The following is a 27,097-nucleotide window of genomic DNA, read 5'->3' as shown; positions in this document are numbered from 1 at the left end:
AGAGCGGCTGTACAACTACCGCAAGGTTTCTGCACTGAAGAAAGAGAGAGAGAGAGAGAGAGAGAGAAAGAAGTCTTGCTGTCTGTTTCACTAGTTTGTCACAGCTGCAATATACACACAGGGTGCCTAGATAGGGAAGCAAAAACTTGCTCAAACAAGTGCAGTTTCTTATAAGCAAATGCAACAAAATGCCTCAGGGAGTAGGCCAAAATTAGAGGAATCAAGTCTGAAAGGTACATGTTTGATGTGTATATTTTTGGACTGAATACACACACAGCGAGAATAAAAACACAGCTGAGTAATGGGTTTCCACGGCAAGATTTTTACAAAATATATTTTTTTAAAAAGCATTAAAAAAAACTATTTTGCAAAGTCTGCTCTGTGTGAATTATGGTTGATAACATCAAGCTGATCAGCTGTCATTGGTAAACAGTATGAAGGACAAACCACCTCTGATAGATTTCCACACATTTTGAAGCATTTAGTCGACCAAACCATAATGTTTTATCATAACTTGGTTCTAAAGATCTTTGATGAAGAAATCTGGACATTCCAGTCTGACCTGGTCCTCTTTACAAACTACAACTCTATGTTTAGTTGTTAAATGTTCTTGAAATCCAAGCAGGGTTCTCACATATGGCTCAAAAACTAGAGCAGTGCGATATTTGGAAAACATGAAATTGCAATATTATTGTTGAGTATTGCAATGACGATAGCGATAACCAGAATCTTTCTCACTCATTCTTTTCCTCGATGCTCAAGATTTCCCCACTCATTCCCTGGAGCTTAGATTGCACAATAATCAAACAATTGGCTTTTTACCTATTTTGTTACATTCTAACCTGTAATTTAAATGTTTTTAATCTTATTATATATCAATGATCTGCAAAAAATAGTTTTAGCTTTCCACAGCACAGACTGGAGTATCTGTCCACAGAACCACGATACTATGTACACTCCATAGAACTGGGCTATATGGAGGAGTGGCCAGGAAAAACCATTACCGCAATGACTCGGAGCATACTGCTTAGGCAAAACTTGAGTGGTTTAAGGGAGACATTGAAATGTGTTTGAATGACCTTGACAGGTCACTGTACACAAGCGAAAACCATCCAACATGAAAGAGCTGGAGCAGTTTTGCCTTAAGGAATTTCCAAAAATCCCAGAAGCAACATGTGGCAAGTTCATAGAGACTTATCCAATGCCACTTGCAGCTCAAATTGTCACAAAAGGTGGCTCTACAATGTACTGACATTGAGGGGGGGAACAATTATGCAAGCTGAAGTTTTCTGTTATTTTGTTCCATTTGATTGCTCGCTACGTACCCACAAAAATAACGTCTTCAAAGTTGTATTTTATAAATGAAATGGTGCAATGGTGCATTTTAATTCCAGGATGAGAGGCAACAAAATCTGAAAAATGCCAAGGGGGGGCGAATACTTAGGTGTTGTGTAAAACACCGTAGAGGTGCATCCAACTGGTCAAATATATATATTGTTGACATGCAGAGCTAAAATTCATATCACTTAAAATACTGCATTTAAGCAGTTCTTTTTTGACTGTAATATTACACATTTTGAAATTGTGACGACAATTACAATTCAATATTCTGTGCCGCTCAAGAACAATAGAACATAGAAATAGCATGGTTCAACAAAGCCACTAGGATCTGGCATTCCACCTAAACTGACAGGCCTGGCAAGGAATACATTACTCAGAGAAGCAGCCAAGAGCTCCATGGTAACTTTGGAGGAGCTGCAAGATCAACGGGTCGGTGGGAGAATCTGTTGACAGTCATGCACTTAACAAATCTGGCCTTTAAGGAAAGGTTGCAGGGGAAAAAAAAGCCCTTGCTGTAAAGATAGCCATGGGAAGTTCGAATTGCAGTTTGCAGTGAGTCATACAGAGAACAGTGCAAAAAGGAGGAAGGTGATGTTCTGGTCAAATGAGACCAAGACTGAATTTTTTGGCCAATATAACGACCGTGTGTGAGACAGACAAGCAATAATGCATGGTAGCCTGAAAAAAACAATCCTCCCAATGAAATGTAGCAACATCTTGCTAAGGGGATGTCTGTCTTGAGTAGAGACATGGAAGCTAGTAGGATCTGACAGGAAGAGGGATGGATGGAAAGGCAAGGCAGTCCTGGAAAACAACCTGTAAGAGGTTGCAAAAGACTTGAGAATGAGGTAAAGGTTCATCTTCAGCAGGACGGCAAACCTAAACTCACAGCCAGACCTACAATAGAAGGTTTAGATCAAAGCATATTACGTGCACATATGTCCCAGTCAAAGTCCAGACCTACATCCAATTGAGAATCTCTGGCAAGACTTGAAAATGTAAAAACACTAATATTTACGGTTTGAACGTGAAAAGTTTGAGGAGTATACTAGCGGAAGTGTACAGTAGGGAAGGTAGAGTTTTATCTCAATTAAATAATTAATTACAACAAAATAGCAAAGCTAGAAGAAAAACTGATCAAGCCATGTTGCTCTATAGCTAACAAACTACATGTAAACAGTCTGGTTTTACAGACATGTCTGGCTAGCAGCTTTAAAGATAAAACAAAACATAATAAAATCGGAGTTTACCATTTTCTTCCCCCCCCCTTCATAACAAATCTGTTAAACCTGTTTGGGCAACCTTCCCCTGCCGATTTCATTTGACCAGCCCACTTCAAACCCCTTACTTGACTAAGCTTCACTGCCATCCCATCAGCTGTTCTAAGTCCCTCCCCCTTGTGGTTTCCGGATGGTAACAGGCTGCCCAATCACTTAGCTGGTTTTTTTCACTGTGCTGGAACAAAAACAACAAAAAAAAAAAAGAGGGGCTACCAGTTCATAATGTTCAGGAACATTTTGAGGGACTAGAAAATCTGTTTTGTTGTTGCTCTGGTTCAACTGTACAATTCGCTTTTTTTTTTTTTCCAGAGCCAAAAATACATAAGCACTGCAAAAACAAGTCAGCTGAAGACGGCTTTAAATAAAAAAAAGTGGGAACAAACTAGATGCTGTTTTACAGCTCGGTCTACAATAAAAAAAAATAATGCAGTTCATAAACTAGAAAATCTAGCTCTCTAAATCAATACCAGTAAGCCATGAGACAGTGAAACAGAGTAAGATACACTGATCAGGTGGCCATTTTGATGTTGAAATTAACCAACAGACTTCATAGCAAAGCTCTGTTGCGTTTCAGCAACAAAATTACAAAACCTCAGCATGTTGGTGGACAAAGCAACGATATATAGACGGAAAATATGTCGTACTCGCTTCAACGACGACAACCGTTTTCTGTGTTAATGTGTCAAACAAAAGAAAGCTTCTTCAGTTAACCTTACGTTATGTAAACAAGCTCCTGCGTAAACGACTGAGGGGGCAGTTTGACCCAACTCTCCCCCTCATAAAAAAAAAAAAAAACAAGCTGGACAAAGAAACCAAACTGCCACAAGGTAATTTATGTAGTCCTGGATCTGATAGTGATCCAACAACATGAAAGTCATTCACACAGCAGTACATCAGCTTCTTTCTGGTGCATTTTTTAAATATATGCACAATAAACTAAGCGAATGTTTGTCCCATATTGTGTACAAATGCTAAATGAACCTGTGTCCGATGTGATTGGCTAATAGAGTTGTCCCGATAAGCAACTGAAGGTTCACAGGACAGAAATAGCTAACACTTGGCTTTGCTATCAAAATGTTGTTTACACAAAACAGCACTAATTCACACAGAAATTCTTATATGTTCAGTCATACAAAGACTACCGAGCAGCATTCATTTAAACAGTTCACACAGCACTTAGACAAGCATGACGAATTTTAACACATACTGTTGTTTATCTTCAGGTTAAAAAAAAAAAGGATACAGTTTCACCACATCGGTATCCATTCGCCTTTTGCCCGGACTCGGAGACGACATTTTTTTGTGCTATTTCCACCGCAGAACGCCAGTAAGTCAGCTGAAAGCCAGCTCCCAGGAACGCTAGACAGTCTAGCAGGCGATACTATCCGAAAGTTAACATTTGCTTCCCGAGATGTTCGCGGCAGAAGCTCCTCACGGTGAAGTGTCTCCGTCTCCGTCCTATTGAAGGTTGGAGCTAAACGTTAGATCTCTTTCCCGTTCACTGCCTTCTCTGCGATCTCACCATGGTTTTGACAAGCAGGGATCCCTCCGCGAATTACGCCATATATGTGCGACGAGAAACCCACCACATATGGCCATGTTTGTAGTTTTTAGACTGGAAACTACTGTCCACAGCCAAAAGTGCTACAATCCAAAAAATAAGTAGTGATAGATTAAATGTTTTAATATTTTATAAATCTATTGTTGAATGAACATTTATACACATGACATTTAAATGAAATTGGAAATGCATAAATGAAATCAAGAAATGTCTCTATTTTTAAAATGCTCCAAAAGATTACTCCCTGTAAGAGATGCTGTATCCCTGTAGGATCAACTAAATAAAGGCTTTATTAAATACCGTATCAGAAATATTAAAATCAAGTAAAAACTGAATCTATTTTATGTTAAAGCACATTTAATCACAGTGAATAAATGTGCTTTAACATTTGATCAGTGATATTATTAACAGCGGACTAATAATTGTGTCGCCAGGGGACTGGTAAGAGAGGAAAGGGCTAGCTTTAATAAATTGTGCAGTTCATTTAATTATTTATTCATTCATATTAATACACTTTTCTCTTTGTGCTTTATGGTGCCCCTTTTTGAATGTGTCACTCACTCCAGGCCCTGCCCACAAATTATAACAGGATCACATCATTAGGCAAAAAAAAAAAATAAAGTTACACTATTTTAAGATCATTGACAAAAAATGTTGGGAGAGCTAAAACAAAATAGCTCTAAGACAGGAAATTTGTTGCATTTTATTATACGAGTACTTGAAAACATGAACAAACTCAAAGGGGATTACATTGGTTTGAAAAATTGCATATTAGAAGAACGTTTTTTTTATTTTTTCTTTCCCCATTGAATCAGAATTTCAAGTTCTGTGCTTGCAGCTAACCTCCTGAAATTCTTTTATATCTTTTGGGTTTATTTTACCATCCAAAGAATAATAGTGGCCTACATCTGGCTACCCCTTACAAAGATTTCTGGAGGTGCTCCTGTGTTTAGATTTAACATATTTCATAATAAACAGTGGCACAAGAAATATTAAACAATTAAACAAAAACTGTTTTATTTGGTTTTAACATATGATAAATTCCAGTTTTAGTAAATTATGTTCATCTTGAATGGGCTTTGCTTCACATCACACTCGAGGCTGGGGTCATCCCTATTGCCACACTTTTTCCTTCCACTCAACATTCCATCAGTATGCTTACGTGCAGCACTTTGAACAGCCAGTTTCTTTAGCAATGACATTTTGTGGCTTACTATTATTATTATGGAGGGGTTCAGTAACTTTCTATTGGAGAGCTGTCAGGTCAGCAGCTTTCCACATTATTGTGTAAGCCATAATATTTCTGTCCTAAATGTTTTTTTAAATGAATTTTGGGTTTTATAACCTGCAAGAGGCAATCCTTTTTTTTACGTGTCCTGTCTGGCAGAGTAGCACTCAGAATTGTTGTCTGGGGTCCAAAATGAACCCCAACAGATTTAGTTTCACAAGTGGAGCATTACGGCTAATGCTATAATGCTCCGCTTGGTATTTATAAAAGAAACTTTATTAGAAACTGCTGCTTTGGGATTATTTAATTTGCAATAACACAGAGACGCAAAAGGAAAAGGAAAAAAAAAAAAAAAGAAGCAAGAAAGAGAGAGTGGTGGGGTAAAAGGGAGAAAAAAAAGAATAGAGAGGAGAAAGAAGGGTGAAGAGAATACAAGATAACACCCTAGTAGACTGCTTCTACACCTGTAGAAACTTATAACAACAGCATTGTTACCAACAAATGCATGGTACTAATGAATGCAAGATGTATTTAGTGGTAACTGCGGCTCATATAACATCTGTGTATCTGTTAACACCTGAATCTAAACACCTGTGGGTGTAAGTGTGAGCATGCTTGTCTATATAAGGTTTCTCCATTAAAAATATGCAACAGCGAGTGTGAAGAGCCACAGACCTCCCGCCCTGGACCCCAGACAGACATGGAGGAGATTTGAGCCACAGAGATCCAAAGGCCCCCCAGAGCACGGGAACCCTGGAAGGACCACCGCCGGGACTACAGCGACTCCCCCAGAGAAGAGCAGAGGAGCCCCAGGGAGCTGCAGCAACAAGCCCACAGGCCCTGCCGGCAGCCGTCTACGCCCGAGCAGATCCAACGTTGGACCCAGAGACCCTGGACCCAGGGCACATTACTGCCCAAACAGAGGCCCAACAGAGCTAGGGGGCCCAGGCCCCGGCAAACAGCCACCGGGAGTGAGCTGGCACACACCAAAGCCCCAGACACCGAGAACCACCAATACACCAGCAGCCAGAGTGTGGCAGGGAAGAAATAGGCCCCTCATTTGATGGGGGGCCTAAATTGATCCAAGAGAAGGAGCAACCCAAGACCCAACCTGACACAAAAACATTCCCACACTCATGTGCACACATAAAAACACTCACACATCCAACGTAAAGACACACAACAACACAACAATGGACGTTATACACTCATTCACACTCGCCATACATACCTTACCCAGGAGGGGGTCCCCTTCCTTCCAGGGCGGAGACAGGCAGACCACCCCACCAGCCACCCCAGTGCTATATTAACTCAACCGCAGCCCAGCGCCAGGCCGGGAGCGAGAGCCACAGAAGGAAGTGGCAATCATTAAAATAGAAAAACACTTGAGACCCAGAGTGTTGTTTCTTTGAGTGGCTTTATTACTCGAAAATACTGTAGATATTACAAATTCTCAGCGGTATGCACTTTGACTTCGCAATTTTATGAAATAAAAAAGAAAATATATATGTTTTTTATTTATATGTAATATCCTGTTGCTTTGCATATTTTCCTGTATGGTCATTTTAATTTTATATAATTTGAGTTTTTTTCCAAGCCTGTATGAGGTTTGCTCATAATCCAGGCGTGCACGATCAACTAACCAACTTAGGTTTTCATTTAGCAATGTTACAATTTAGAGATTTCTATAACCACCTATGTTTTACAGCTGTATTTTTGACTGCTGATGTGAGCACCTTGGTCTTGCTGAAAGTCCTTTTAAAGTACAGCTATATATGAAATATGAAAATGAGCCTTATTAAGCTTTCTTTAGAACCACAGCATGTTTTTACACCTTTATATTTTAAGACACATTCAGTATTTATGTTTTAAAATCATATTTACATTAAACATTCCCAGTCTGAATAGTGGACATTGTTGGAAGGTAGTAAAATGGAGGCCAGAGAGTGCTGTGAAGGCTACATGCCACTGCAAACAAATGAGCTGCTCTGAAAGTCCTTTCAAGCTTATTTTACTCAAAAACATTTCAAAATCTATGGTCATCATCAATTAGTGGTAACTGTGTTACAAAACAGGTTATAAACTAGTGTTTCCCACAACCTTTTCTACATCAGTTTTCTTTTTCTTTCATTATCTTGTTGATTTGAGACCTTAGGTGGGGCTCCGATCCAGAGTTTGGGAACCACCATTCTAAACAACACACAAGAACCACATCCAAGTTTTTTCCCAATGTGTTTACAGTTCTGCCAGTCATATTTGAAACTATTTATTTGCTTAATATTAGAATGTCAGACAAACATACAATGTGAAACAAACCTTCAGAAAACCATTTTATGAAATTCCTTTCACAAAAGTCTATGAAGAAAATTGTTTTTCCATTTGCCAACTAGAAACTGTTTTAAAAAGATTAACATGCTTTAAAAGAAAAAGTATAAGAAACGTAAACCTAATTTATTCACAGTTGGGTTTTTTATGAGGTCAATCTTTTTAACTCCTGCAATCAGCTCTGCATACAGTCCATTAAATGAATTATTTCCAGTGTTAAGCCAAATGCTTTCTCTCAAAAACAGATATTAATCTCCTACTGTCTCCATTAAAAACATGACTGGAACAGGTCTTCCAGGTGGTTCATTATGAGAGTCCAATCACATGTTGACTACTTCTGAGACCAAAACCCCAGCAGGCACAAATCCCACTTAACAGTGCCTTGTATTCACACCCTTCGCTCTGTTTACATTTAGCACATTACAACCACAAACTCAATGTGTTTTGTTTTTTTATCATTAGCCTCATAGCATAATTGTGTAAGTCATATTTTGGCAATGACTAATGAGTATGAACATAATTGTAAAATAGAACTTACATAGCTTCTAAAACAAATCTAACAAGTGTGATGTGAGTATGTCATCAGCCCCCATTTACTCCAGTTCTCCTAAATAAAATCCAGTGGAACAGACTGGAGGGCTGCATGGTAGCATAGTTGTTAGGAATGTTGACTTGTAGCAAGAAAGTCCTAATTCGAATTCATGGGGTCGTTCTGAATGTGGTATGGATGCTCTCTGCACGATTGCATGGCTACTCATGACAATTAATTTATTCCTCTAAACTGCCTTGAGATCTTTAATTTCCTATCCAATTCCACCCACATTTATGCACTACGCTCTCTTCGTCCATCAACCCCAGTGAAATACAACAAAATGTGTGGATGTAATGTCACAAAATGCAAAAGGTGTATGGATACATAGCAAGGCACTGTAAACTTAGCATAAGTGAAATGTTTGTAACACCAAAAGGAATCCTTCCCATTTTTGACTGTTTACACAGAAAATATCCATATCCAATATGAAAAACAATACAGAGTGACATACATTAATAATATACAACACTCCTTTTATGCTGAGATGGATCTCGTTGTAACTTACAAGTTAAAAACAAGGGAGGTCAACAACCTTTAGATCTAAATTGTCTATTGAGACGAGGAAGACACCTGCCACTGACGCAGTATAGCAAACACTCTTTTAGATTTGTCACGAGGGCCCTAGCAGGATAAAGAGAAAAAACAAATAAGATTATTGGTTCTTTTTTTTTCTTTTCTTTACAAACAGTAAGATCAGAGCTTTCCACTTGCCTGGGCTTGGGTGCCACCTTGTGCATTTGAGTTGTTCTTAATGGGCATGAGGAGGTCAAGAGCAGCTTTCCAGCCCTGCTGATTAACTGCTGAAGTTGTAACCAAAGATAACGATACCCCTGGATCCACGTTCTCCTTCCCCTCACAGATCCAGGGACACCAGTCTCTGTGCTGAGCGAGGGGGTCAAATGCTTTCTTGGGAAGAGGACCACCCTAAAATATTAGAAAAAGTGTTACGAAGCTGTTTGTAGACTGGAAGGAACAGCGAAAGAAAGAGGATGCATGATCAGATCAATGGACAAATGGAATGGATTGATGGACAGAGGAATGGACAAAAGGATAGAAGAACAGCAATTTTATACCATCGGATAACCAAGAAAGTCTATAAACACAAATATTTCCCCTTTTCCCCCCATTTTTATTCAGACCTGGAAATTACCCAAAACAAACTCCATGCTTCCTTACTGAGCATTAAACCTATTAATTACACAATATTTAAGTAATTTAAAATTTACATCACCTGAAACTGCCATTTTTTTAACAAATTACAGCCCCATTTATCTTTTTTTATCCATTTATCTTGGTTGTACAAATTGAGCATTTGAACAGGATGCTTAAAGCAATGTTAAGTCTTACTGGACCACCAGCCGATGAGAGACACAGGCGTTTCGGAGGGTGTAGACTGGCAGTGCCATCAGTCCCTGAGCCAAATCCCTGTCCTCGACTACGAGTTGCAGGTCTCTTGCCTCTGGCTAGAGGACTCGGCAGCTCTTCACTTGGACTAGGAGAATCTCTGCTTCGGGCACGCGAGGCCACTGGAGAGGAGGTGCCTTCATCCTAGACCAAACACAAAAAAAGTTGAAAAAGGAGTATCAAAAATGATGTAAAACTGAAGCACTTAATGAGCTTATGGAGCTTTCCCATTGCATGGCTCCATGTACATCTGCTTGTTCTCTGACATTGCTTTGTACGCAAAGTTTATGTTGGGTATGGATCACAGAAGATGACATTTTATCTAAAAAAATAAAACCAACGTCTCCCTGTGTGCAAAATGATGGCACTGAATGATCTTTGGCTCATTTAGGTCATCAGAGACCTGCTTACTCAGTGTTCCCAGGACCAGAACTAAAATAGGGGAGGCAGCATTTAGTTTCTATGCCACTCAGCTCGGGAACTCCTTGGAAACGAAATATAAGGAGAAACTGTTGGCTTCTTTAAATCAGGACTGAAAACACTGCTTAATGCAGTTTGTGATCAAATAATCTCAGTAATTAACTGTTTGCCCAATCCTGATAGGTGCCTAAAGCATGAGACTGAAGATAAAATTTGAATTTTAACATTTATTTATTTTTATGCAATGCTGATCTCTATTTTAAACCAATGTTTACCTGAATATTATTTATTTCACTGTGTTTTACTTTGTTAGTGGTGCCTAACTGCTTGAGTGCTAATAGGCGACTGAGCCTTGAAGCTACTAAATTTGTTTTGGGTTGTGATGTAAAGTTGCGACACACTTTATTTTAATAAGTCGTTTAAACACTGATGGTCCGGTAATGTGAGATTACTCCATTTTGCCTGTGTTTTCCCCTCATCTCCTCTCACTAACCTGCATAAAATATGCCCCCATAGTCCTAATAAAAATGCATAATTGTGTCCCCCGTTATCCCAGCTGCTAAAGCTAAAGCTCTGCTAATGCAAAGATGGCAGGCATCATTGGTTATGCTGAGTTTACAAAGTAGCTTGTTCTGTTGTCGCTGTGATCAACCATTGTACCTTTGGAACTTAAAGAAAAGGTACAAGTGGGACTTGGAGAGTGGCAGCTGCCGTTCTCTTTGTGGTTAGCCGAGCCGCTAAACGTTCTTCTCCGATATCTTGGTAGTCCATTACTCCATTTAATCAGTGATGGCTAGTTCACATAACAATACAAATCAACTGTTCAAAAATGTTGTTGATTACAAATTCAGTAAAAATTTAAACATTATTTTATTAAAATAGTGTCTTGTTTTCCCTTCCACAAAGAGTTTGTACAATTAAGTATTTTAACTTGAAATTGAAGTATTTTGTTTATCAATAATATTTTTGTTAAGAAATTCTACTTGTATTTTGGAGAGAAGTTGTTTGTGTTTATTCTGTATATGTCTGAAGGGCTTGCTGTTTGAGAACGCCATTGCTCAAATTCACTCCATCTATTCTCCATCTGTTCTATTAGACCACACCTACTAGACTTGGTAGTTTATATTTTTTTTTTAAAGAAATTTTTTCGGCACTAGTGGCCTTTATTTTTTTTTGACAGTAGGCAGACAGAAAAGAGGGGTAGAGAAAGGGGGAGACATTCGGCAAATGTCGCTGGGTCCGGGACTCGAACCCTGGATGGCCGCTTCGAGGACTGTAGCCTCCGTATATGGTCGCGCTTAACCCCTACACCATCAGAGCCGCGCCCTAGACTTGGTAGTCTTGATTAAAATTAATAACTTTATTAATACTTGCCTGCGACACTTATTAATTGTTGTTTCTTGCCAAACCAAAACGATTGTTACACAGCATTATGAAAAAAATGTGTGTTGCTGAAAAGCAAGAAACTATTTATTTTGTTCATTTTGTACAAGTTATTGATACACCTTACCCAACTACATTTATAGTAGTTACTAAACTCAGATTTCCAAAAGGCTGACTATTTTCACATATCCAGCATTATCCATCACAGAACCTTTACATTTAAAAAGGATAAAACAGCAAATTTGCTGTGCTCTGTTTAAACTCCCCGTTATTAGCTTCAAGTTTTGCTCTCTCTTGCAATCTGAATGAACCACAGACACGTCTCCAAGTATTGTAGAACACAGTTACTTTTAAATAGCTTCTTAGTTCTGCATTTCTTCGGACTTCCTCTGTAAAACCTCTCTCGACACTGAAATAAAGTAAATTTGAGCCTTTTTGTTACAGCAGCATGGTAGCATTTCTGTATGGTACAGTCACTAATCAGAAAATGGGTCAAGATGAAAATTGACCAATGCTAGTAAACATCAGATGTCTTGGCACACCGTAAATCAGAATGTTCCCATCACTATTATCATCATCAATATTATCATCTTCTTTTAGCATAAGATGCTTTATTATTGAGAGTGGCTTGGAACCAATTTCCACCAGTAAACCCAGAAGGATTATTAATTATTATTACTCCCAAGGATTATTAGTGTCATTTGATTTGTTTTTCTGTGTCTGTATCATTGTAACGTTTTTCCTCATGTACAGCGCTTGGGTGCCTTGTTGCTGAAACGCGCTATATAAATAAACTTGACCTGACACTCTCCTTGAGATTTAGCATCATCTATATCTGGTCTGGACATCAAGGGGCAGTGAGAATCCATCCAACTGTCCAAATATCTTATTTGCATGCACAGCATAAATGCAATGGAAATGGAGTGCAGCGTAAATATAACAGTCTAGGGTTGTCAAAATAATTGATATTTCGATATAATTCATACTAAAAAGAAAATAAAAAAAGAATTCAAAGATTCTAATTTGCATCAAAATCGATATAAACGGAACCATTCACATTTGCACAAATTGTTCCACTTCTTCGGCCAGAATATCAGACACTCAGCCTGTGCAAAAGTAAAGCAAGGAAGAGACATGACAGATGAAACTATAAAGGAGCCATGCAAAGGAAAAAAAACATTTCTAAAATAAAGATAGACTAAATGTATAACTTTTTCTTGAATATCAACTTCCTTAAGAGCTTGCCTGGTCACTGCGGGTAGAGTCCTGGCTCCTAAGCTTCATGCGACAGGGAGTTGTTGGAGCTGGAGTGGGTGAGGCTGATCCAAAAACATCTCCATCGGTAGCTGCTGATGCAGGCCCTGCTGTGGGACCAGAGGGCCCTGCAGTGTTTGATAGGGCCTCTGTGTCGCCTCCAAGCCCCTCTATCTGATGGAAGTTCCACAAGCCCACCTTCCGCATACAGTAGGAGCAGGAGAGCGTTGGTAGGCTCGTTGCATGCAGAGTTGGGCTGAACAGAGAGAAAAGTATATTTGTCATAAATTCTTTTTTCAGTGCTTTTATATATATATATATACACACACACACACTGCTCAAAAAAATAAAGGGAACACTTAAACAACATAATATAACTCCAAGTAAATCCAAACCTTTTTGAAATCAAACTGTCCACTTAGGAAGCAACACTGATTGACAATCAATTTCACAGCTGTTGTGCAAATGGAAAAGACAACAGGGGGAAATCTTTGGTGATTAGCAAAACACACTCAATAAAGGAGTGGTTCTGCAGGTGGGGACCACAGACCACTTCTCAGTACCTATGCTTTCTGGCTGATGATTTGGTCACTTTTGAATGTTGGTGGTGCTTTCACACTTGTGGTAGCATGAGACGGACTCTACAACCCACACAAGTGGCTCAGGTAGTGCAGCTCATCCAGGATGGCACATCAATGCGAGCTGTGGCAAGAAGGTTTGCTGTGTCTGTCAGCGTAGTGTCCAGAGCCTGGAGGCGCTACCAGGAGACAGGCCAGTACACCAGGAGACGTGGAGGAGGCCGTAGGAGGGCAACAACCCAGCAGCAGGACCGCTACCTCCACCTTTGTGCAAGGAGGAACAGGAGGAGCACTGCCAGACCCCTGCAAAATGACCTCCAGCAGGCCACAAATGTGCATGTGTCTGCACAAATGGTTAGAAACCGACTCCATGAGGATGATATGAGGGCCCGACGTCCACAAATGGGGTTGTGCTCACAGCCCAACACCGTGCAAGACGCTTGGCATTTGCCAGAGAACACCAGGATTGGCAAATACGCCATTGGCGCCCTGCACTCTTCACAGATGAAAGCAGGTTCACACTGACCACATGTGACAGACGTGACAGAGTCTGGAGACACCGTGGAGAGTGATGTGCTGCCTGCAACATCCTTCAGCATGACCGGTTTGGCAGTGGGTCAGTAATGGTGTGGGGTGGCATTTTCTTTTGGCCCTCCATGTGCTCGCCAGAGGTAGCCTGACTGCCATTAGGTACCGAGATGAGATCCTCAGACCCCTTGTGAGACCATATGCTGGTGCGGTTGGCCCTGGGTTCCTCCTAAAGCAGGACAATGCTAGACCTCATGTGACTGGAGTGTGTCAGCAGTTCCTACAAGATGAAGACATTGAAGCTATGGACTGGCCCGCCCGTTCCCCAGACCTGAATCCCATTGAGTACATCTGGGACATCATGTCTCGCTCCATCCACCAATGTCACGTTGCACCACACACTGTCCAGGAGTTGGCGGATGCTTTAGTCCAGGTCTGAGAGGAGATCCCTCAGGAGACCATCCACCGTCTCATCAGGAGCATGTCCAGGTGTTGTAGGGAGGTCATACAGACACATGGAGGTCACACACAATACTGAGCCTCATTTTGACTTGTTTTAAGGACATTACATCAAAGTTGGATCAGCCTCTAGTGTGTTTTTCCACTTTAATTTTGTGTGTGACTCCAAAATTCAGGCCTCCATTGGTTAATAAATTTGATTTCCATTAATGATTTTTGTGTGATTTTGTTGTCAGCACATTCAACTTTGTACAGAACAAAGCATTCAATGAGAATATTTCATTCATTCAGATCTAGGATGTGTTATTTGAGTGTTCCCTTTATTTGTTTGAGCAGTGTATGTGTGTGTGTGTGTGTATATATATAGTTCAAGAAAACTCATCTTACTTTGCTCCCCAGCCACAGAGAGACACAATGCATGCAGACACCTGCACAGCCAAAGATTCAGAGCATGGAGTCCCTCCCTTTGTTTTCTGTTCTTGCTCAATCAACTGCAGCACAGTGCTGATAACGTCCTCTGTCAGAGACTGCAATGAACACAGGACAACGATTATGTCAGAATAACTGAAAATGCATTTGGATCTTTAGCCAGCTAAGCAAACAACTGTTGTTTGTAAAGACTCCAACCATGGACTTCAGCAGCTCCGGACTAATAGCTGGCAGCTGCTGTGCCAGGATGCATGTGCTCTGGAAGCGCTGCAGAAGGGCAGTAAGAAGCTTTGATGGTTCCGAAGCTGGAACCAACCAGAACCGCTCTAGGAAAAAAAAAACAATTATTTTGACAATACCAAATGCTTGCAGCATGGTTGTATTAAATGCAGCCAAACGGCCATTCCTACCTGGACAAGGAAAGTCAGGCCAAGGACAATATTTTTCATGCTGCGTCTGAAGCTGCCTTGATATTTCTGCAACTCGAGTGTTATCTATTTGAAAATCAAAAAGAAAAAAAAATTGACTTTGCTTTAATAACCTCACCAATCTGTTCAAGCTCTGGTAAGGTTAGTGGCTTGAGGTTTTGCCTACATTTTTCAAAGTCTAGCGTTGGGTGCAGGGATGCACAAAGGAAAGCCTGGCAGCTGGAGCACTTTAGCATATCGCAGCCAATGTTGATCCAACCATATCTGGCACACATCAGAGGAGACAGAATGCGTGGCTTGGCTGCCCATTTCATACAGTAAAATGCTAAGGAAATTTCCACTCAGATTTACAGCAATACGAAAGAAAACAGGCATCCTTACATTGTTAGGATTAATTAAACAATAAAAAAACATGACTTTATTAGCTCAGACATAGCTGCAATAACATGCAACAAAAAGAGTTGCTCATTGTGAATAGCAATGAGAAAAGGATATTGAATATGATTCCACTCTGGAGAAAAAAGCTTCATTGTTCGTAGCCTCACAGGGTGCCGTTGTGTTGCTTTTTACTTCCAGAACGCTTAAATCTCCTCGTCTGCTGAAAGCCAAATACAACAAAAAACTTATCAATTCTGCACATAATTAGCTACAAAATATTAGATTTTCTTTTTTAAGAACATGGTAAAAATCCTATTATTGTTGACAATCTTCAGTTGCTAGAAAGAAAATTGTGAAAACCAATTAAACAGGGTTCCACAAGGTTCATCAGGGTTTTCTTATCAAAATGTGATATTTTCCCTGGCTGGAACGTCCAGAGTTCTAAATCCTTTTGTTTGAATATGTTTACTGTTTAAATAGGAAGCATGCAGCAGCAAACTAGGCCATAAAGGAAGGAAGGATGGATGCATGATTGACAAACTATGGAATGGCCGTTGGGGAGGGAAGGATGGATAGACTGAAGGTAGACAGATAGAAAAATAAAGGCAGAGACTGATGAATGGACAGATAGCAAGAGGGAGATAAGGATGAATCAAGGTGGGAACAGGTGGGGGATTAACAGATGGATGGGTGGATGGATGTACAGACAGACAGATAAAGCATAGACTGATGATCAACCAAAGGATGGATGAGGAACAGAGGAATGAGGGACAGGCGGTTGGTTTTATAGGAGGACAAGTGGATGAATGGACAGAAAGAATAATAGATAGATACATTGATAAGGGAACTGATAGATTGCTTGAGTTATAGACAGAATTGGTAAATGAACAGGTGGATGAATGGCCGGATGAATATAGGGACGAATGAATAGTTGGGATGGATAGATAGAACCTTTAGTGTGATAGGGAATAAAATCAGGAAAATGTTTTCTGCAACTCTTAAAATCGTAGACGTTTAGCCTCAGCACCTTCTTTCTGCAGCTGTACGTAGTAACTTCAGCGGATATACTTTACATCTAGTTCAGGATATAACGAAATTTTTCAAATATACCATGCCAGTAGTATGCACCCAGTCCTGTTTCTCAGGCTCTCATTAACCTGAGCAAAGCTAATGGAAGGCGCGGTTCCGCTCGGCTAAGTGCTTAACCCGTTAGCTAACGTAAACGTGACAGGAAAACGCGTGTTTGTTCGCATGAATTACCTGTTGCAGTCGACGTCTACTGCAGATACCCCCTCATTAAGAAGTGCACGGACGTTTTCAGGAGAAGCGAGACTGGGCTTATGCTGGTTAGAAACACGCTCCCCGCGGCTACCACCGTCCGTCGCCATGGTCGACTCAAAATGGTCTCCCCCAGAAACTAGGCACTAAAAAACTTACGTTCCTCTTTGCTATCTTTGCTAACCCAACCATCAACCTCCCACCAACAGAACCAGGGAAAAATAGCAAACTGCACATAAAGATAAACAGAGAGTAGGGCAGACCGTTTGCACATATAATTAATCCACACTCCTGTATCTAAATCATTTTTATAGATATAATCAATACCATAACAGTCAGCATTTGTCTCGCACATCACTTCTTGCAAAAATATATTTCCAGCTTTAGATCATGAAACAATATAAGGTTTAAATTAATCCAAAAAGTCCTTACTTGTAAAAACAAAAACAAAAACAAACTAATAAATAAATAATTAAAAATAAAACATTACTAATATATCTGCTTCAGAAAAAAAACATGCATATCTGAAATAGAATTATTAGTCGTTGAAACTCACCTTTCAGATTTCTACCAGGGAGATCTGTCAAAAGACCTCCAAGTCCATATTTAAAATACGAATATCTGAAATTGTTTACTCAGTCAATCAACCAATCAAATTTTATTTATGGAGCTCTTTTCATACAGTCGAATGTAACACAAAGTGGTTTACAAAGGTTAAAAACACAAGGGAAAGGATGCAAACAACAATCAACAACCACACCAGAAAATGTTATTTTAAGTAAATAAAATATCTGATCAAAATGTCAAATTGAGAAATGTTAAATTAACTATTCTTGTTAAAATGTTTCTTGTTAAAAGTTAGTTGCTCATTTGAATATTCAAAAACGTATTCTATAGGGAACACTTTTCAGAAAATAGATTTGCAAAAACACCGTACAGAAGTACTTGTACCACAGTTTTGAGATCAGGCAATCAATCAAACAAATCATCAATCAATCAATCAACTTGTAATACAATAATATTCTATAATTTAATATACAACATAAAACATATTTTAAGTAAAATGGTTAAAATGAATATTAAGTCAAAGTAAATGTGCAAATAAACTACAGAAACAATAAAGAACAAGTTAAAATAAAGTTAAATTAGGTATAATTTATCTGAATTACTAACAGTCAGCTAAAATATATGCTAAAACATATCAAGCTAAAATATAATGTTTAAACAATTTTTTTTTTATTAAACGCAGCGCAAAAACATTTTAGATTTATTAGTATTCAGCGCAAAATAGGGACTGTGGCACAAGTAGACTGGATATTTGTTTTGACCCAAATTTAAATAAAAGAGTACCTTATTTATGTCAATATATTTTTAAAGCCTAACCGATCCAGCCTATTTAATCAGATAATTTTTGTACTTGATTCACAATCACTACCAGTTGATGGCGCTAAGAGGCCTATAACATTGTCTACCAACTGCTCAGAACTACCAGAAGAAGAAGTGTGTCATCACCGGCGCTGGGGCTAAAAGAAAAATTGTGAATGGCTTCAAAATAGCCTGAAATGCGAAATGAGAAATCTACGCTTTAGCGAAATTTGTATTTTTCCCATGTGACATCCAAAGGTACCAGACAGCAAAGGGAGAAGAAGGGGACAAAAGATGTCGGACGTTGAAGGCGCTGACAGTTCAGAGCAGCTGAATAAATTTGAGAAACTGACAGGCAGGCCGCCGCACGGAGCGACGTTAGCAGGTCGGTCAACAACAACATTAACATCACAACAGTATGTTTCATCCCAGCTTTCCTGTCACATATCGGTGGTTCACTCAGAGCAGCTTCTCCGCTCAGAGGATATCCTCAGGATGTCAAGAAATTACACGGATAAACATCACATACATGCTAACAGCTACTCATAATAGACATTTTAACTAGAGATCATTCAGATATGTGTTGGAGTGGCACCAACATGGCAACATTGTTTGGTCATGTTTGTTAAAATCATTTGATGGTCAGTTTAAAGCTTTTCTATTTGCTTTGAAGATGCACTGCATCATCTTTTGCCAACCGGTTTGGTTTTAAACGTAAACTTGGAACGGACATGTGCATTTCTGCTTTAAAAAGACATTTTAGACGCAGTTATGCCTACCTGCCCTCTGGTACTGCGTGACCTCATGTACAGGTGCATGTGTTGGCTGTCTGGATCTGCAAACTGCATCATCGCCACACCGACCCACCCTGCACTGAGCTCAGTGCGATACTTTCCTATTTTATGGACGAGAAAAAAGCTTTTTAATTTTCTGTGTTCTGCATGTTCTCTGTTTTTGTATGGGCCGTATATTGTAAATAAATAAAATAAAATGATCAAAGATAACCATAAGAAATACAAAAGGAGTTTTTGTAATGATGATTTAATTTATTAAAATAAAAATTGTATCCAAACCAACCAGATTAGCTGGTTTTGCCACCCTTTGTGTTAACAACAACCATCAAAATCTGGAAATTAGCATTTTACATCAAATTTAAGAATTTTTTTTACCTGCCATTCTTTGCAGAATTGTTTTAATTCAGCCATATAAGGGAGTTCTCAAGCATGAATGACCTGTTTAAGCTGAAGTCCAGTCTTTGACTAGACCACTTCAAAGCTTCAGTATGCTTTAATTGAGCCATTCAGAGGTGGAGATGCTGGTTTGTTTCAAATCACTGTTCTGCTGCCTAAGTGTGTTTGAGATTAGAAAATGATTGTTGAACGTTCAGAATTTTTTGCTAGACAACAGAAGTTGTGGTTCTATTGTTAAGGAAAGTTGTACATATCCTCAAGCAGCTAGATACAGCAACACTACAACCACCATCATGCCAGAACATTTTATTCAGATTTCACTATTTTTAAGACTTTAACTAGGCTTTTCCAAAACCTTGATTCTGTTTATTTTGAGACCTTTAGAGGTAATCTTACTTTTCACTATTCTCCTGCATGGGTGTGCAGAAGCTTAAGGTCACAAACTGATGATCAAACATTCTTCTTCATGATTTTCTGCTCTTCAACAGAATCTCTAGTTTCATTAATTATAGTAAGTTGTCCAGGTCCTGAGGCAACAAAGCAGCCACTGACTGTCACACTAACCACGATTGACTGACGGTATGTTCTTTCTTTGAAGTGCTGCATTAGTTTTTGGCCCGATTCAACAGAATGTGCATTTACTGAAAATGTTCGGTAGTTTTTGCCTTGGAAACTTTCCTGTTTTTACTCAGTTTTATTTTCTTAGAATCATGAATACTGACCTTAACTGAGGCAGGTGATATATTCAGTGGTTTAGAGGTTCTAGGTTCTTTTGTGTCCTCCTGGATGTGTCGTCAATGTGTTCTTGGTAGGCTTGCCCTTCCTGGGAAGGATCACCACTGTTCCATGTTTCTCCATCTTTGTAATAACAGGTCTCACTGCAGTTTGCTGGAGTATTCTTAGAGATAAAAGTTTAACCCTTTCCAGGGTAATATGACTAAACAAGACTTTTTTTCCTCATCATCTGTTGCTAAACCCCTTTAGATTGGAGCATGTTGTGTTGGTATTTTTGAGATCTTTTTAGCCTACTCAGACAGATTGTTTTTTAAGTAATTGCCCGATAATTCAGGTCTGACAGTTATTAAGAAAAGCTTTCAAAAAATGTGGTTTAATTCAAGTTAATTCTTGATTTAACAAGAGGGCAGTTACTTTTTTACATAGTGCCAGGCAGGTTGATTTGGTAGCTTTTCCTCTCTTACTAAACAAATTAATCATTTAGAAACTATTTGAGTGACAAAAAAAGCAAAAACGGAACAAATCTGGAAGGGTTTTTTGCTTCATTAGTTGTCTACATCTCAGTTTCATCTCAGTTTCTCAGTTAGTTTTTGGAACGAAACCGTCCTTTACAGAACCCAGTGTAGCAAAGTGTTGTAAAGTCCATTGTTTAACAGATTGCCCACCCCCTACCTGTTGCTGTATACTGCCTGTCAGCTGGCTAAAAAATGGCTACTAGACTTTTTTTCTTATATTCTAATTGTAATATTCACAGTGTTTCAGGGATGGGTGATACGGACATTTTATCACAATATTTTATGGTGTTTATTGTTAAAATATAAGGTTTTTAAAAATTCATTGCAGTTTTAATGGTTGTATATCCATCACTAAATACACTCAGAGCCTCACAAAAATAAATACTGCTGTAAAAATAGAGCTTACCCATCTGTAAACAGGCTACTTTACAAGTTATATTAGTTATAATAGTACTCATACATGCACCTGATTATATTTTAAAAATGAATACAGTATTTCTGCTGTTTTTTGCAAATTGGTTGTGAGTTTGATTTCACTTTCTGTTGTTCCAGATTACCTAAGTTGTTTTAATGCCAGCAGCTGAAAGGAGCTCCTTCCATAGGACGGCTAGGTTTAGGCTTAGACATATGGTCTGGAGCTCTGTCATTCAGGAGGGGACCTCCTTCTCCGCCACACTGAAAAAAGTCAGCTGAGTTGGTTCATGGTTATTGGCCTGCACTTGTAAAGCGCTTTGCCAAGTCTGAGGACTCCAAAGCACTTTACACTACAATCAGTCATTCCCCCATTCACACTCTGACAGTGGTAAGCTACAATGTAGCCACAGCTGTCCTGGGGCAGACTGACAGAAGCGAGGCTGCCATACAATCGGCGCCACCGGGCCCTCTGACCACCATCAGCAGGCAAGGCGGGTGAAGTGTCTTGCCCAAGGACATAACAACTGAGACGGACAGAGCGAGGGTTAGAATCGGGAACCCTCTGGTTACAAGACAAACCCTTACCGCCGCCGCTACAGTCGCTTCAGGCATCTGATTAGGATTTGGAGGTTTTCTGGGCACTTTCAACTGGTGGGAAACTGAAGTAGACCTAGAACTCGCTGGACGGACTATATATCCCTTCAGGAAAAGCCTTGGGATCCACCAGAATGAACTAGTTAGAGAGATGTATAGGTTCTTCTCCTGGATCTGTGAGCTTCACTGCTGGATTGCAGAAAACAATGCTGCAGTGAACTGATGCTGTGCATGCTTGCAACTGAACTGAGCATCTAGGTTTTCCTGATTTCTATTATTTATATATTACCTCCTAATGGATGTTTTTAATAAATGCTTAAAAGGTTATGCTGCGGCATGTTACAGCTTGACTTCTCTCTTTCCAGGTCCTCGAAGTCCGCCCGCCCGCAGTGGGCATCGCTGCGTTGCTGACAACACTAACCTGTATGTGTTTGGGGGATACAACCCTGACTATGATGAGTCGGGAGGCTTAGAAAACGAAGACTACCCACTATTCAGGGAGCTTTGGCGGTACCACTTTGCCACAGGCTGCTGGCAGCAGATTCGAACAGAGGGGTACATGCCCACAGAGCTGGCATCTATGTCAGGTGAAACATTTGTATATCTTGCCTGTAGTTTAGATTTAAGTATAGCAAAAGAAGTGTTCTCACATCGAGTTTATTGTGCTGTTTGGCTCCAGCTGTTTTGCATGGTAACAACCTTCTTGTGTTCGGTGGCACCGGGATCCCCTTCGGGGAAAATAACGGCAATGACGTTCATGTTTGTAACGTGAAGTATAAGCGATGGTCGCTGCTCAACTGTCGAGGGAAGAAGCCCAACAGAGTCTATGGACAGGTAGCTGCAGAAATCATCAAGACATTCTAAAGATCTCTTTTACTATTTCATATTTTGCCTCTAGAGGGCAATGTTGATCCTCTGTTGCAGCAGCATACTGATATTTTTTTTTGTTTGTTTTCCTCTCCAGGCAATGGTCATTATAAACGGCTTCCTGTACGTATTTGGTGGAACAACGGGCTACATCTACAGCACAGACCTGCACAGGCTGGACCTGACCACCAGGGAGTGGATCCACCTGAAACCCAACAACCCGCCTGATGACCTGCCAGAGGAAAGGTACTGTGTTTGGAATCAGAATAGTGCTAGAGAGGGGAAATACTTGAGGCATATCTCCAGCCCCCCTTGAAATCACTTCCTGTCACTGTGTGTTACAGATACAGGCATGAAATAGCACATGATGGACAGAGGATTTATATCCTGGGAGGAGGAACGTCCTGGACATCTTATCCCCTGGATAAGGTACTACGCTACCATGTTATCTATGTCATTATTAAAATATTACATTTTGGAAAATGTTTTGTGTCTCCTTTTTATAGATGCATGCATACAATCTGGAGACAAACACTTGGGAGGAAATCACAACTAAACCTCATGAGAAAATAGGTCTGTACGATGCATATTTTTCATAGTTCAGCCTGCTTTTTCTATTGAGTGCCTTGGAACAGTAAGCATAGTCCTTAATCTTTTCAACATTTTGTCATGTTTTATTAATTTTTTTATGTGATAGGCCAACACAAAATAGTGTCTAAAGTGGATGGAAAATGATCTCTGATGTTTAAAAAATATTTAAAACTACAAATCTGAAAAGTGGGGACTGCATTTGTATTCATACAATACTTTGTAAAACCACCTCTCACTGCAATTACAGTTGCAGTTCTTTAGGCGCCTCTACCAGCTTCACACATAAAAGCGAGATCCGCAGGGAGGACACAAGTAATATTTGTCTTTTTGACAGCTTCTCCCTCTCTAGCTGTGAATCTTTGCACCTCCAGAGCAATCATGGTCCTTTTGGCCTCTTCCCTGATTAATGCAGTCCTTGCTCAGTCTCTTAGTTTTAGTGGTTGTATTGTGACAAATCTTTGAAAAAGTCCAAGGGGTCTGAGTACTTACAAGACACTCTGTGTAAAATATCCAAAAATGTACAACTGCCCCACTTTTAACAGGATATCCTGCTCCTCGACGATGCCATAGCTGTGTACAAATACGTAATGGTGAGACTGATCATACCTAAGGAATATCTGAATATCCGCTTGCTTTGTATTACCTTACAGAAGTATTTTGCATGTTGATAAATTAATGCACAACCTTCTGTATTTTTTTTCCTCTGCTGTAGACGTATTTATCTGTGGAGGCTACAATGGGGAATCGATACTTGCTGATCTGTGGAAACTAAACTTGCAAACTTTCCAGTGGAGTAAACTACCAGCAGAGATGCCCGAGCCGGCCTACTTTCACTGTGCTGCTGTAACGCCGGTCAGTACCTCTCCATCTCTGTTCAAATGCTCATGTAGCCTACATCGTATAGTCTTTTATTGCTGCAGCACGCAAAGCAAAACGTGATTATTTCCTAATTTGGGCCTGATTCATATAAACACCAGGATAAGAAGATGAGTGAGGTCATCCAATATATTCAATTTCTTCTTTCACTTTGGGTCAGCTGTGCAAAAATCTAACATTAAGTTATACCAGTTCCTGAACTAAACTAACATAATAATATATTGTTTGTTAGTGCTTAAATTTGAACAACAGTCTTAAGTTTAAGCTGATGTTTATGTGGCCAACAGGTTCTTTGCATCCCCAAAACGATGAACTATGAAAAAATGTGTAGTTTTTACATTAATTAAACAGCAATCAGTCGGCAGCCCCTAACCCTCCCACTCAAACCTCTAAATTATCTGAATTAGTCAGAAAAAAACCCTGCAAATCCAACTTTTTATAATGGTAGAATAATAACATTTTGGTGTTTTTCATGTATGAATATTGATTCAGTTCCAGTCTGAAAGTTGCATACACTCATCATGGGCAAGAATGTTATCAATTTTCTCTTATAATCTTCTATTTAAACTTCTTCTTTTCCAATTGAATGCAAAATTGCTAATTTATTGTTGATTTTTTTCTCATCAACACAGGGCTTTAATTAGACATTACAGCTCAAATATGATCATAATAATTGGATGAATGTCCTGTAACGAGTTTTGGGAAACAACATTTTTCCATCCACAAGGTTCTGGCAAAAATCAAAGACCTAAAGGGCCAGAATTCAATATAAGCGTTTAATAAAAACATAAAGAAAATATCTATAATTATCCAAATTTTTCGGTAATTTATAAAATACACAATTTAATGTGGAACTCATTAATAAAAAGTTGAATTGATTTCATGTAAAAACTTAAAAGTTGTTTTAGTATTTAATTGACCTGTGTTGCAGCACTTGTTAAATTGATTTCAGATTGTCAGTGTCATATATATTACTGTCATATACAATGTGATTGGTGTGCAGCTAAATAGCTGTGCAATAAATCCAATGTTAGCGTTCATGTGATGAATCATAAGATGGGGCCATTCCAGAATGTAATATTAGCTTGCTTTATCCATTCCAAAGCAAGTTTTGATGTGTATTTGGGTTCATTATGTTGAAACACTTGCATTTGTCTTCATATTAACTGTCTAGCTGTTGATTTAAGGTGAAGTAAAAGACCTTATATCTTGTCCTTCTACTACTTTTATCCACCCGCTTTGTGCGAGGTATCAGTTCCACTTGCAGGGAAACAGGCATGATGCTGCCACCACCACGCTTTACTGTTGGTACAGTGTTTGTAGGTTTGAGAGCCTCAGCTTGACTCTTCCAAACATTCTTTTTTGTCATTGTGGCCAATCGGCTTAATCTTTGTCCCCTCCCCAGGCTGGCTGCATGTATATTCACGGTGGTGTCGTGAACATCCATGAGAACAAGAGGACTGGCTCTCTGTTCAAGATCTGGCTGACTGTGCCCAGCCTGCTGGAGCTGTGCTGGGAGAAGCTTCTCAAGGCCTTCCCCCACCTGACTTCTCTGCCCACCTTTCATCTGTATAATTTGGGCCTCACAGAGGAGCTTGTAGAACGTGTGAAATAGGCACAGAGGAACGGAAGAAAACTCCCAGCAGGACTCTGGATGATGCCTGATGTAGCCCCGCCTTAAAACCAAAAACAATGGGATGCCTTTTTTTAATGTTCACTTAATTTTTTTTTGGCCTGTTTTTGTAGATATGGCGATGAGCGGGAATATTTTTGGAATGTTTTATGGATTTTACTCAAATCCCTGTGCCATCACTGCAACTTTATAGCGTTTGGATTCTGGGCATCATCTTCAAACAAACTGACAAGTTGTAACCAAAAATCTTTATTTTGTCATGTAAAAAAGTCAGACACTATTAACTCTCATTTCTGCAAATCCTCCAGATATTTTATAAATTCAGAGCAAGGGAAAATCGGATGTATATTTATTTCATGGACTTTTGCTGTTGTTTTTTCTTCCCGTCATGAACTGATATTGCTCTTTGCACATTTTGTCCCATATCCTTGTTGGTATTTTTTTTATTTAATAGATTCTTTACACATCAATGACTAAAGAGTCTAAAGAGGGTGTAACGCATTGGTTTGCCAATTTAACAGTTTTACTGATACTACACTATTTTTGGTTTGTTGTCCCTTCTCTGCTGGAAGTTGTCAGGCGTAGTAAAAGTCGTGAAAGTTTCTGCACTGGTTTTTATCCTGTCAGTTTGCATGAATGGACAAGAAGAAAACATTTGGAAATATTAGTGTTTTAGATTTGTGGTTAATTGCCTAAAACATGTGGAGACGCTAGGTGTTCATCGCCATGACAAGAACATTTACAATTTCATTTTCTCTATTTGTCCTTTTTTTATTGTTATTTTACAGCTCATAAAACATAAAATAAAGGTGAGTATTTACAAGGTTATTTATTTCCCAATCACCTCAATTTCTAGCTTTATTTGTAAAACACTTCACTGTGAATTGGGTGCTCTTTAAATTCTAAGCTTTTAGTTCAATAAATTATGCTTTTACTCCGGATGTTGAAGACGATGTTTTTGCACTGAGAGCTGCTTCAGTAGCACATTTGTTTATCCTGCAGTGCCTTTTTCAAAGATATATTCCACATATGTAAGATTTCTGCATGCATGTTGACCCCTTTAAATATTCCAGTCAGTGCAGATAAATGCTGATTTTGAAGACTTGTTTTTTTCCTCTTTAAACAGGTCAGCATGGTGTCCTAAAAGCATTCAGAGACTTGTTAATGTTCATTTAAATAATGGCAAATATTGTTTCACATTTTGAAGATTTTTTTTGTCCCCCACCCCCCATGCATGAATCATCCCCTTATTTTAATTTTGCATTGTATTGAGATTCTTTAATGCATGATGCCTTTAATTGCTTTTAACATTATCCTTACTTGCATAGATGCTTTACAGGTTTCCTATTAAAAGTGTTGTACAGTTGGATTTTATGAACATTGTTAGTTGTCAATAAAAGTATTGTCTAAATAGCCTTGTGCTCAAAAGCCCTTGCTTGACTAATTAGCAT

General features: G+C 39.2%; 3 protein-coding genes across 8 annotated transcripts in view; 1 reads left to right on the top strand and 2 right to left on the bottom strand.

Moving 5' to 3' along the window:
- ube2h (ubiquitin-conjugating enzyme E2H (UBC8 homolog, yeast)) overlaps positions 1–4,154 on the bottom strand; it is a 31,805-nt gene extending 27,651 nt beyond the window's left edge. The window contains exon 1 of one of the 2 annotated variants that reach the window (XM_047389899.1): positions 3,865–4,154. Coding sequence is in view for 1 of the 2 variants with exons in the window: in XM_047389898.1 (XP_047245854.1) it covers positions 3,865–3,917 (53 nt within the window). In the remaining variant the exon portion in view is untranslated. The remainder of the gene's footprint in view (positions 1–3,864) is intronic. The other variant, XM_047389898.1, reaches the window with a different exon arrangement.
- Positions 4,155–7,405: 3,251 nt separating this feature from the next.
- zc3hc1 (zinc finger, C3HC-type containing 1) lies at positions 7,406–19,196 on the bottom strand. 5 transcript variants are annotated; one of them, XM_047389611.1, is made up of 10 exons: positions 19,011–19,196; positions 15,706–15,808; positions 15,377–15,522; positions 15,193–15,276; positions 14,981–15,108; positions 14,741–14,880; positions 12,780–13,044; positions 9,675–9,875; positions 9,039–9,251; positions 7,406–8,948 (listed from the first exon to the last, which is right to left on the bottom strand). In XM_047389611.1, exons 2-10 carry the CDS (start codon positions 15,738–15,740, stop codon positions 8,877–8,879), a joined length of 1,284 nt encoding a protein of 427 aa, XP_047245567.1. In that variant the 5' UTR covers positions 15,741–15,808; positions 19,011–19,196; the 3' UTR covers positions 7,406–8,876. The 5 variants fall into 5 exon arrangements, with proteins under 5 accessions (XP_047245567.1, XP_047245563.1, XP_047245562.1 ...); XM_047389607.1 differs by lacking the exon at positions 19,011–19,196 and adding an exon at positions 16,849–17,080 and having other exon boundaries at positions 15,377–15,527; positions 15,706–15,805; XM_047389606.1 differs by lacking the exon at positions 19,011–19,196 and adding an exon at positions 16,849–17,079 and having other exon boundaries at positions 15,377–15,527.
- On the top strand, positions 18,336–27,059 carry klhdc10 (kelch domain containing 10). Its single transcript, XM_047389612.1, has 9 exons — positions 18,336–18,616; positions 22,045–22,266; positions 22,359–22,513; positions 22,644–22,792; positions 22,891–22,975; positions 23,053–23,119; positions 23,680–23,727; positions 23,850–23,989; positions 25,419–27,059. The coding sequence occupies exons 1-9, from the start codon at positions 18,526–18,528 to the stop codon at positions 25,626–25,628; spliced, it is 1,167 nt and encodes a 388-aa protein (XP_047245568.1). The 5' UTR covers positions 18,336–18,525; the 3' UTR covers positions 25,629–27,059.
- The last annotated feature ends 38 nt before the right edge of the window (positions 27,060–27,097 follow it).

The sequence above is a fragment of the Girardinichthys multiradiatus genome, chromosome 17 (assembly GCF_021462225.1).
Source record: "Girardinichthys multiradiatus isolate DD_20200921_A chromosome 17, DD_fGirMul_XY1, whole genome shotgun sequence".
Lineage (NCBI taxonomy): Eukaryota > Metazoa > Chordata > Actinopteri > Cyprinodontiformes > Goodeidae > Girardinichthys > Girardinichthys multiradiatus.
Note: the sequence above shows the minus strand (reverse complement) of the source record. Positions and strands in the feature narration are given on the sequence as shown.

Bases quoted from the DNA above. Each gene is read 5' to 3' on its own strand.
- zc3hc1 (XM_047389606.1), bottom strand. From the start codon at position 16,976: ATGGCGACGGACGGTGGTAGCCGCGGGGAGCGTGTTTCTAACCAGCAT. The intron at 14,881-14,980 runs GTTGGAGTCTTT...TGTTCATTGCAG, and splicing joins CGGAGCTGCTGAAGTCCATG to TCTCTGACAGAGGACGTTAT. The intron at 8,949-9,038 runs GCAAGTGGAAAG...TTATCCTGCTAG, and splicing joins AAGGTGGCACCCAAGCCCAG to GGCCCTCGTGACAAATCTAA.
- klhdc10 (XM_047389612.1), top strand. From the start codon at position 18,526: ATGTCGGACGTTGAAGGCGCTGACAGTTCAGAGCAGCTGAATAAATTT. The intron at 18,617-22,044 runs GTCGGTCAACAA...CTCTCTTTCCAG, and splicing joins GCACGGAGCGACGTTAGCAG to GTCCTCGAAGTCCGCCCGCC. The intron at 22,514-22,643 runs GTAGCTGCAGAA...TTTCCTCTCCAG, and splicing joins CCAACAGAGTCTATGGACAG to GCAATGGTCATTATAAACGG.